Consider the following 12,130-nt stretch of genomic DNA (forward strand, 5'->3'; position numbering starts at 1 on the left):
TCCCATTTACTCTCTTACATAGCCATAGTTTGTAGACTTTTGTTCTGAGTTGTGCTAAATTATGTGGAAAGTGCAAATATTGATTCTATATCATGGAAATTATAGCCTCAGAACTGTAAGAGTTTTTTGTTATTATACTTGTTAAATCAATTGCAACATACATGTAATTGTCACATGATCATTCACCTCAACTGAAGGAAGTCTAGTCATTTGTGAAGCCTGTTAGTGGCATCAAATTTAGAGCCTAGACACTTGTGGGTAAGACAGGAACTGAAATTGATGCTAGGGAATCAAAAGAAGAAATGCATAACTTCATTTTCAAGGCTTCTCAGTAAAAAAGTTTTGACTGTGTCATCGTGTGATAAAATGGAAAATAAACCTATTTTCACCACGCTCATTGGTGTTATAGTTTTCTATGTATTGCTTTTAAATCTTCTCAACTTTTATTTTATTATTGTGCTTTGTTTTCACAGCAGACTGGAAATTTCCATGACGACTTGTATATTTTCACAAGCTTAGGCAGATATCTGAAAGTAAGAAATTATTTGGGTTTTACATAACAGATCAGAGCTGACATCAACACTGTAAATGAATACGAACATAAGTTAAATGCAGTTGTTTATGACATTATTAGTTACATAAGAAGCAAAACATAATGGATCAGGTAAATAAGTTCTGTTTATTTCTTTATACAAATTTTTGATATGTTTGTATGTTTGAATTTCCACTAGCAAATAAATACTTAGAAATGTTGTTTAACTTCTCAGTAGTTTGTCACACAAAATTGATGAAAAACTTACATTATGAAGTTTGCTTTAGCTATTAATATGCTATATAGCTGCTAGTTCCTCAATTCCGATATTATACTCTGACTTATTGTACCATGGAAGGAACTGATAAGTCGAATAGATATATAATGAACATATCATCAAAGTTTACTAATGTGAATGAAATTGATGTAAATCTAGTTTTGTAAAGATGTAAGTACACTAATCATGGGCTACACCTGAACCAAATAGGAGAGTTCATCCTGTGCAAAAACATTGCAACAACAATAGCAAACCCATGGAAACATGGTGAAAAAATAAAAACATGTATAACTTGCTGAAGAAGCTGCTACATACCAAGCTCTCAGGGAAACAAATATGAGTGCAATGGATACATGTACATCCATCTCAGACTAACACTGTTAAACCTAGCGAAAACAGCTTCTTTCTTGGATGCATGGTAAAGCCTTCTTCAAAATCTCACAATAGAGAAATAATTTCATCAAAAATATCATCTACAAAAACATTAATCTATACAATGTGACATCCAAAGAATCTCAAGAGCAAAGTATTTCTGCTGCTGCATGTGCAAGTGAAAAACGTGCACCATGAGTTTCAATGAAACCAAAATGAGTGCCAAAGAAAAGCAGTGACTTTTTATGATTGGCGCCCTCACGACCAAACCAACAACATCAAGCGGTCCCCGGCACGAATCCCCTTGGCGCATTTGTGTCGAGGTCCAGTGAACCAGCCCGTCTGTGAATGGTTTCTAGGCGGTTTTCCATCTGCCTCGAGGAATGCAGGCTGGTTCCCCTTATCCAACTCAGTTACGCTATGTCGGCGATTGCTGCGCAAACAAGTTCTCCACATACGCTTACACCATCATTAATCTACCATGCGAACATAGGGGTTACACTCGTCTGGTGTGAGATGTTCCCTGGGGGTCCACTGGGGGCCTAACTGCACAGTAACCCTGGGTTCAGTGTGGGGCAGCGGAGAGATGAAGTGGGCTAAGGTAGTCATTGTGGGGTTGTGGACCACTGCGGCTGTGGCAGGGATGGAGCCTCTCTGTTACTTCTAGGTCCTGGTTAACGTACAATACAATACAAGAACATCAAGTAGCCAGACCTCCAGATTCAACATAGGTCACAATATAGACAATGCAGCTCTAAGTGAAACAGTGAAATATGGTGCTAATACAAAGAAGCCAACATAAGGGCAATGAAGGTAGCTGTAACAATCATATTATTTCTCAGTAAAATATCAGTGGTATGAAAAATAAATTAGATTTTTATCTGTAAATCTATGTGGTAGATATCTTCTTCATCTAACTGAGCATCACATGATGGTTGGAACTGAGTGACTGCAGCTTGATGGGTATGATTTAGCCACCTATTACTGCAGAACTAATAGAGAGGAAGGTGGTACTATCGTGTATACTAATAACACAATTAGTTATAAACATTTATATTTTAAAAATTTATTATAGGGATCAACATTTTGAGGTCTTGGGATTGAAATTAGTGGAAAGAATATGTCTGTTATAGCGCTTACAATTTACAGAGCTTTGGCAGGGAAATTTTTCTGAATAATTTATATCTTTTTGGCTAAACTTTTTTCAAAAGCAGAATTTTTTGGCTACAGGAAACTTTTATGTTAATTGCATAACTGACAACTATAAGACTGGCCTATAACATTTAATGAATTCTTACAGCACTAGAGTTATAGAAAATCGCAGAAGTTGTGTAGGCATTATTTTCATAGACAAGAATGGAATCAACTGTGTAAGTATAACCCAGGCATTAAATACCGGGAACTGATGACCTCAGAAGTTAAGTCCCATAGTGCTCAGAGCCATTAAATGCCCTGATCATGATTCCCAACTGCTTAAGGTCAACAACAATTGGTGTAACAAGGGTTCCCTAATCCATCAGCCCTTTAGAAGCTCTTTCTGATTTAATTACCATTTGTGACAGATTTCTTGCAGTCCAGTATATAGGATAATTAATGTAAATGATAAATATAATATTTTCCGAAATGACTTGTCGATACAAAACTGGCAAGAGGAACAATGGGGTTTCTTCCAGTAAACCATAGAGTATGGAAAGAATTAAAATTCCTTTCAGGTCTAATAGAGAATTACATCGCTCATTAAAAGTGCAAATGAAACCCTTGAAAAATCTTATTAGAAAGTGTGCTGTAAAGTTTTAAAAAGGATAATAAAGAAACCCAGAAGCTTATGTATTTGATCTGAAACTGATAATTCTAAGATCAAAATAAAATCAATTTGGAACATCACAAATAAAGAGTATGGCAAGAGGAGTAGGAATGATAATGCCATAGAGATAAGCTGTGATGATAAGGTGGTAGTACAACTTCTGTAACAACGTCTACCACATTTAACAGTCACTTTGCAACTGCAGTGGAACATATAGGTTGTAAGGGCTTGTTAAACACAGCCATGAATTTATTACAATGAGCTGCCCACAACATGCATGATCCAGTCTCTATAGTTCCAGTCACTGTTGAGAAGTTAAGAATATAATCAAGGCCATGAAAACCGAAAATACCACACATATTGACATTTCAATAAATTATAAAGCACTGTAGTATTATATAAGTCATGTGTCACATTTTCAACGAATCTTTGCAGCGACATGGTGTCCCATAGAGATTAACATTTGCTGTTGTGAAAGCGCTTTTTAAGAAAGGAGACAGCATAATTTATCCAACTACTGGCCAGTACCTCAGCTATGTTGTTTGTCGAAAATGTCAGAGAAACTGATGTATAAAAGAACTGTAGACCACCTCACAATTCAAAGTTTCCTCAACCAAAACCATACTGATTAAAAAAGATAAAAAATAAGATCGACAGAGGAGGAATTTCACAAATGAAGTTCTTCAGTCCTTGAGTCGGTAAATAACAAAATGCCACCTACTAGAATTTTCTATGACATGTCAAAGGTCTTTGACTGTAGATCACTACAGTCCCTTAAGAAAACCCGTCTTTTTATCTGAATTGGAGCACTAATGGGAGGATTGAATCATATCTACACAATGGAAAGCAAGTAGCACTAGTGGGTGAATTGAATCATATATATATACATGCAGCTTTACTGTATGGTTCAACTTGACAAGAAGAAGGGACCGGTTGGTAGGACATGTTCTGAGGCGTAAAGGGATCACACATTTAGCATTGGAGGGCACTGTGGAGGATAAAAATCGTAGAGGGAGACCAAGAGATGAATACACTAAGCAGATTCAGAAGGATGTAGCTTGCAGTAAGTACTGGGAGATGAAGAAGCTTGCACAGGATAGGGTAGCATGGAGAGCTGCATCAAACCAGTCTCAGTATTGAAGACCACAACAACAACAACATATACACGATGGAAAGCAGAAGGTAATGCTTAATGGCATTGACAGCTGACTGGAGCACATAAAAGTGAAAATGCCACAAGGGTCCGTTTTGGGGCCTTTACTGTTCCTTATATTCATCAATGATCTCCCAGTTTGTATGAACACTGAGAGCAAATTTACGCTTCTTGCTGACGACATATCGAAATGCAAACATCTAATAAACTAAAAAATAAATCTAATACTCTACTTGTAGACATATTAGTCTGGTTTAACTATAATGGATTAACATTAAGTATTGAAAAAACTCAAATGTTCAATTTCTTGCATTTCAACAAGCAAATGCAGTAATCCACTTCAACTGTGACAACCAAAATATATTACTTGCGAATCTTCTAAGAACCTGAGCATTCTAACTGATGGCAAGTTAAATTGGTCTGAGCATATTCTAGACCTAGACCTGCTGGTGATATGAATTCTGTTAAAGCTGCTTATTTTGGCTACTTTTCATCCTGTCATGTCGTATGGCATAGTTTTTGGAGGTACTCAAACTTTAATAAAAAAAAATTTTTACAGCACAATAGAGACCAGTTAGAATCATGACTGGCATTCATCTGAGATATTCTTGCAGAAGCCTATTCTGTAAGCCTCAATTATTAATCAGCACACACGTATTTTCTTCAATGATTTTTGCCTTGAATAACTATTCTCTTTTCACTCTTCCAGTGCATACCATGATCACAACAAAAGGTCAAAAATGATTTTTATATGGATCTGAAACCTTTAAGTCTTGTACAGAGAGGTGTTCACTATTCTGCGACAAACATTTTCAATTCTCTTCCCTCAGATATCAAGAGCCCAAACTAATGATCAGTTTACATTCAAATCTAAATATAGAAAATACTTTCTGGATAAATCATTACACTCTCCTGATAAGTACACGCAGATTAATTGATAATTGTTTTTCTAAGTTTGTTTTGTCTATCATATTTATGTTTTGAGACTTTATTGTTATAATGTGTCAATCATTCTTCGACTTCCATGTTTAAATTCGTCCATGTGTAAATATTACTTTTTCAGTACCGTAAGCTATTCCCAGTAATTTATATTGTGTTTACTTGAACTGTATGTTATTGATTTTATACCAACTTTTAAGTTTACTCAGAAATTTGCTACATTTTTCTTATTGTACATTTCTTTATTGTATCACTTTACTGATGTATACCTGACTCATTCCACATTCTTGCAATTCATCACAGTATGGAGCCACGAAATTTGTAATAAGTAAATAAAACAAATAAGCTCACTTTCGTCATTCACTACTGGGGTAAGCGAATTGACATGACGTGACATGGCATGATGACCAGTGTGAATTGGCCTTAATGAAATATCTCGAATACAAAAAGTCCTCCAAGCCATCAGTCATGTGAAACCAAACTCGTGGTTTTCTCACATGACATCCTGAAAGCCTTGGATCAAGTCAGAGTTCCTTGACTTCCAAAAGTATTTACGTCAAAATTACACATAGTACTGTCATGTTGGGTATCAAGAGAGATTTGTGACTGGACTGAGAATTTCTTGATAAGACCTCTTAGAAAATTTCTAGAACCAACTTCAAGTGATGAATCTAGGGGAAAACCACATCCCCCTACATATCTCTCCCATGGTGATTGTGAAGACAAGGTAAGACTAATTACAGCACATAAGGAGAATTTTAAGCAATTATTCTTCTCACGCTCCATATGGGAATGGAAGGATGAAACCCCATAATAACTGGTACAGTTATGGACTTCAGAGTGGTTTGCAGATCAAAAACAAGATGAAACCCCACACCAAAGCCGATGTCAAAACTTTTTTCCCGAAAAACCTTGACTTTAACGTCCCATTGCGTTCCGTAGACGGCGTGTGCGAATATCGCCATTAAAAGCCACTTAACAATAGATGACAACGGAACAGAACAGAACGAAACGGAAAGTCAGGCGGCATCGTCAACATATAGTGGTATGTTCGCACTAGGTGGGACAGCAACTGGACGTCAATTCAATTAGCCCAGTACCGAAAAGTGAAAGTAAGGTTATCAGACACCACAGTTGAGATAAAAAAAGTCAGAATACAGTATCACAAGTAAGAAACTAGCAACAATAAATTTTATTAAGGGCCGTAAAGAACTTCATAACGGATTTCCTTGATCAACTTTTTGTAACTATTGAGAACAGAACGAACAGTTCAAAACATCGATGTTTGTATACTAACGAATGTACATAAACACAATCAAGTCGAATAACACTTGTGAGAGAATGCAAACAGGCCGTTTATCTCACCCATGGTGGTTTTTCTCTAAATAGTAAATAACGTCAGAAGCAACAGTATTTTTCTGCTCCAGTAGAGGTGACTTTTCGCTATCAAAATGCTTCATTAATTTATGTTCTTATTTTTATACAATTTAATTGTCAGCTCTTTTCACTAATTGTATAAACCTACAGTCTTCCGTTTTCTTATATCCGGCCTCTCACGTGTAAGAGCTCGCAATGTAAAAAAGTCCAGGTCGTCATAGAACAAGTGCAATGTGTTTCGGAAACAAAACAAAGTAATAATAAAAAATAAATACATAAAGACTAAGATGACGGAAAAGTACCAAATCCAGTACTGTAAAACGAATAAGCGAAAAGAAAATACGTCAACTTAAGATGTTAGCGGCGACGATGCAATTTCCCTTAGCAACGTCAACGTCAAATTTTTCATACTGAGAAACTTTGACGTTGACGTGCCGTCCCTTCGTGCCTCGTTTCGTTCCTTTGACAGGCTGTGTGAATGTGGCCCTTTGAGATGTATTGTGGAACGTTTTGACTTTCTGTTCCACTCCGTTCTGTTCCGTCGAGTGTGAATCAACTCTTAATGGTGAAGTTGTAGAGTTTATCTTTGCTAAATGAAAGACTACTGTCTGTCATCTATAGTCTTTGGAGGCGGCAACTTTTCCCGCGTAAATTGGTCATTGTTTGTGATATTGCTGTGTGTGGTGTAGTTTATTTTGACCAAGTAGTGGGAATTACTGTTTTTGTTTTACCATGGTAAGACTCCACATCCTGAAAGATGCAGTTGTTTATTACATTTTATCCGTTACATACGTGCTGTGATGAAAATTAATTTTTAAGCGCGACGACAAAAGTGAACACTCGTGGAAATCGCAGGAGTTTCACATTGGATTTATTGCGTATCAATAGTGATATTACTGCCGACGTATTACTTGTTAGTAGATTTTTAACATGTGATTCGTCAGGAACACCATTCGTTAGTATTAAATTCATTGATCGTTATGTGTCAGTTGTATAGTTCTTAAAACGACTTGTGATATAGAATTTTTTTTGTAGTAATAGAGGTTTAGGACAGTAACTTGTAAGTGCCATTTGATGGGAAACCGGATTAGTGGTAGAGTTACGCATTTGCTTCGCGATGTTACATGAAATTACATTTTCAGTTTGTTAGGTAGTTGCCAGCCAAATATGTTATTGAGGACAAGTGAGGAGCAAACATTGGTGATGAATTGCATTGGAAGGGCATTTGTTCCACTGTACCCTATATATGAGATTTTCCAGCCCACTCTGGCAGCTCACGTGTTCTTTGAGTTGTAAACTTAAGCGCATTACATGCGAATTCGTAGTGAAGTGGAAATTTCTGTATGTAATTGCGGCAGAGAAGCTGCAAGAATCATTTATTGTGGACTGTGTTAACTATTACCTTTATCTAATATGTAAAGGCATCTAAAGTTGTAGTTAGTCAGTAGCTGAGTCACTTACTGTGTATATAAATATGGGTTGTTCATAAGTTATTATGTTTCTTTCCCCAGAGTAATCCACCGTCTGTTGTTCCACCATCACCTGGTGGGTCAGAAGATGGCTCAGACTTTGAAGGCCCATTTCGGATGCGCCCTTCTCGAGACGACGATATCCAGTCTCCTTTCACCCCGCATGATGCAAGTCGAGGGTAAGATCCAAATTATGCCATGTAAAATAAGTTATTTGATGCCAAAAGTTGCTAACCACACTCACTTGTCAGAATCCAGTGTAGCCCTCTGTGTATTAACTAATTTCTGTCATGTCACTCAACTTTGCCGTGAGCGTTTTTTTTTATTTTTAATTATTTATTTTTTTTTTTTAAATTGCTGACTGGTTAACTAGGTAGCTAGAGGAAGATAAAAGTGAACCACTGTTGTTGGAGACTTCATTGAGGAAACAGCAAATATTATCTTGAGCAAAGAACCACGTAGATTCAGTATTGTTGCGTCACTGTTTTTAGCACACCCCAAGTAATTAGTGTGCATGCCACTGAAAGTCTTCATATTCCACAAGTGTTTATCGAATGTCATTAACTGATACTTTGTGGCGGATTGTGGGATATGGTTCAGATGTAGTCAGAATTTTGCCCTCCTGCACTGTCGCTCATCAGTGGAGGGAGATGAGTGTTTTGTCCTACTTGCATTGATAGTATGAACTCTCTTACTTGATAGCAAAATTTGTTTTAGTTGTACACAGATCAGGGCAATATGGAAATGTCCAATTTCAACCGTCTCATTTGTCATGTGACGTCATCAAGATGTCGGACATACCTATTTCCACCATATAGAATACTGTGACCTTAACATCCTTAAAAGCACCTGCAAATGAAGCTGTATATGACACTAAATATTTCAGTCCAGCAATAAAATGAAACTTTATGGGAAAACCGCATGAAGCAGTAGTGGGTATGGTGGGGGCACGCTAAATACACAACAGTAAGATGACTACCGTATGGTATACACAAAACCGAAAAATAACTCACATGAAATCCTTGAGAATAAAATGAAATATAAAACACACACAATTGGAATTGGTTGATTTGATCTAGATAGGTCAACCAAAGACAGCGATATCAAAATTGTGTATTTTAATTGCCATGTTTTGGAGCTACAGCTCCATTTTTAAGGTCTGTCTGGCTATATTTGGTGTTACATCAGATTTTCACCTGATGATAATAGAACAACTCATTTGTTAGATTTTATGAGATAAACTACAAATCAGGTGGGATTGATGAGAGAATGCTAGATGGGACTTACTGTTATCCCCACCTACATAATTGTAAATCCAATACTCCATCATGTCACTGTAGCATGCATTGTATGTGCAGCGGTATGTCATTTAATACTTTCATAACATGTTAAATAGTTTCATAATGTGAATGCAAATGTTGTTGAAGTCACTCATCAATGCAAAAGATGAAAATTATGTGGTCAAATGCAAGTTTTGGTAATATGTTACTGGATTTTCTCACTTTTCTGTACCATTTCCTCATTAATCCCACTTGAGGTGAAGTTCATCTGATTAAATCTAACACTTCTGTTTTTTTGTTACTATTAGGAAAAAGACTGAAGCAGGTGTAACACCCTGTATAGCCATAAAGTCCCCGAAAATGGAGTTGTAGCTCCAAATTGTGTTGTCAGCAATTGAAAAATTAAAATTTTTGATTGATGGTGAAATATTATTAATTAGGCCTAATGTTCTTGTGAACACATTATGCAAACAAAATCTTAAGAATACATCATACTTTCACCTACTTCAAAATGGTACAGTGCTGGAGATCTCTAACGACAGATAATTTCAGTTAAATGTGATGCATGATGCTGCTCTCACACTTCTAAATGTCATCAATTGCCTGTTTGGTGTAGCCTAATTGAGAGAAGCAGAGAACTAGTCTTATACACTGCAGTGCTAGAGGAACTGGTATAGGCATGCATATTCAAATACAGAGGTATGCAACAGGCAGAATACAGTGCTGCTTTGGCAACACCTATATAAGACAACAAGTGTATGATGCAGTTGTTAGATTGGTTACTGCTGCTCCAACGGCAGGTTATCAAGATTTAAGTGAGTTTCAATGTGGTGTTATATTCAGTGCATGAGTGATGGGACACAGCATCTCAGAGGTAACGATGAAGTGGATTTTCCCCACACGACCATTTCACAAGTGTGCTGCGAATATCAGGAATCCAGTAAAACATCAAATGTTCGACGTCGCTGTGGCCAGAAAAAGATCCTGCAAGGATGGGACCAACGACGACTAAAGAGAATCATTCTGCGTAACAGAAGTGCAACCCGTCTGCAAATTGCTGCAGATTTCAATTCTGGGCCATCACCTAGTGTCAGCATGCGAGCCATTCAACAAAACATCATCGATATGAGCTTTCGGAGCCAAAGGCCCACTTGTGTACCCTTGATACTGCTTGACACAAGCTTTACGCCTCCCCTGGGCCCGTCAACACAGACATTGGACTGTTGGTGACTGGAAACTCATCCAAGTCTCATTTCAAATTGTATCGAGCAGATGGACGTGTACGGGTATGGATACAACCTCATGAATTGATGGATTCTCCATGTCAGCAGGGGACTGTTCAAGATGGTGGAGGCTCCGAAATGGTGTGGGGTGTGTGCAGTTGGAGTGATATGAGACCCCTGATACATCAGATACAACCCTGGCAGGTTACACATACATAAGCATCCCGTCTGATACCTGCATTCAGTCATGTCCATTGTGCATTCCGACAGACTTGGGCAATTCCGGAAGAATAGTGCGACACCCACACTCTAGAATTGCTACAGAGTGGCTTCGGGAACACTCTTCCCAGTTTAAACACTTCTGCTGGCCACCAAACTGCCCAGACATGAACATTATTGACTATTTTTGGGATGCCTTGCAACATGCTTTTCAGAAGAGTTCTTCATCCCCACGTACTTTTATGGATTTATGGTGTCAATTCCCTCCAGCACTGTTTCAGACTGTGGTCGAGTCTGTGCCACATCATGTTGCTGTGTGATCGCAGGGGCCCTACAAGGTATTAGGCAGATGTACCAGTTCCTTTGGCTCTTCAGTGTAGCTACGCGTTGTTTCTACTTTTTTGTAACAAGATAATAAGGAAATTACATGTTAATCGAGGTGAGGAAACTTAATAAAGAAGAGTTGTTACAATAAAGTACATTAGGCCTACTTCAGTGTTACAACAATTATAATGCAGATGTTGAGAGATAGTTCATTTGTGAAAATGCATGATTGTGAGCCCATACAATTGTATTGGTTTGTAGTGGCAGTGACAGGTTTCTATAGCATTATGCATATATGGTTTTACCACCTTGTTGATTTTGTATATGAGGACTGGAGGACTGTGGCATATGGACAGGTATCAGATCGATCAGCACTATTTTTTAAATTTCGTATTCACTTTGTGTGTTGACACTGAAGCCAATCATCTACTTTTGCTTTCCACGGTATGTGTCTCATCAGCAAGAGAATGGTTGAGTGTCTTGTCAACAAGATAATAGTTGGGAGTATTATCAAGAACAGTTGTTGTTGGTGTAGCTACATAACAAGCACACAGTCGTCTTAGTCTAATCATACAGGGGAGTCCCTTGGTTAAGAGAACTAGGACCAACATTTCCACTGAATAACATTTGATGAACTTTTTTTCTGGTGTCATTCAGCATTACACTACAGACAATAGTAATATGTAGTTTCTTTATTGTTGAGGGAGGACTAAAAGCTGTGAAGGAAGTAGAGGGTGAGGCTCGTGAGATCAAGTATGAACCCTGCAACTATAAGGACTCAAAAGTAAAATTTCATTTTGCACTGAGAGATAACACGGAAATGATGGGTGGTTGCTGGGATTTCAGGTTTCCCAAGAATGGTTGAATGTGCTCTGTGCCTTCCTCACACAGCTCGCCCCCCCCCCCCCCCCCCCCCTCACAGCTTTCAGTCCTAAAGTAATTTTGAGCAGCCTGTAGAAATAAGTGCTGCTGTTCATTGCCAAACTTTGAAAAATCAAGCTGGTGTGGGTCTCTTGCATGTTACATTGTTGCTCCCTCAACAATAAAGAAACTACGTATTGACAATGTAGGAAAAGACAAATTGCTACTACTGTAAAGAAGATACATCAAGTTGCAGGCAGGCTCAATTAAATATGTACCTGTCTGCAACTTGGCGTTTCT

General features: G+C 37.8%; 1 protein-coding gene across 1 annotated transcript in view; it reads left to right on the forward strand.

The window, feature by feature from the left end:
• Positions 1-7,055: 7,055 nt before the first annotated feature.
• LOC126190571 (DNA replication licensing factor Mcm2) overlaps positions 7,056-12,130 on the forward strand; it is a 37,804-nt gene continuing 32,729 nt past the window's right edge. The window contains exons 1-2 of the mRNA XM_049931030.1: positions 7,056-7,189; positions 7,966-8,102. Coding sequence (XP_049786987.1) covers positions 7,187-7,189; positions 7,966-8,102 — 140 coding nt within the window. The 5' untranslated portion in view covers positions 7,056-7,186. The remainder of the gene's footprint in view (positions 7,190-7,965; positions 8,103-12,130) is intronic.

Source organism: Schistocerca cancellata, chromosome 1 (genome assembly GCF_023864275.1).
Source record: "Schistocerca cancellata isolate TAMUIC-IGC-003103 chromosome 1, iqSchCanc2.1, whole genome shotgun sequence".
Taxonomy (NCBI): domain Eukaryota; kingdom Metazoa; phylum Arthropoda; class Insecta; order Orthoptera; family Acrididae; genus Schistocerca; species Schistocerca cancellata.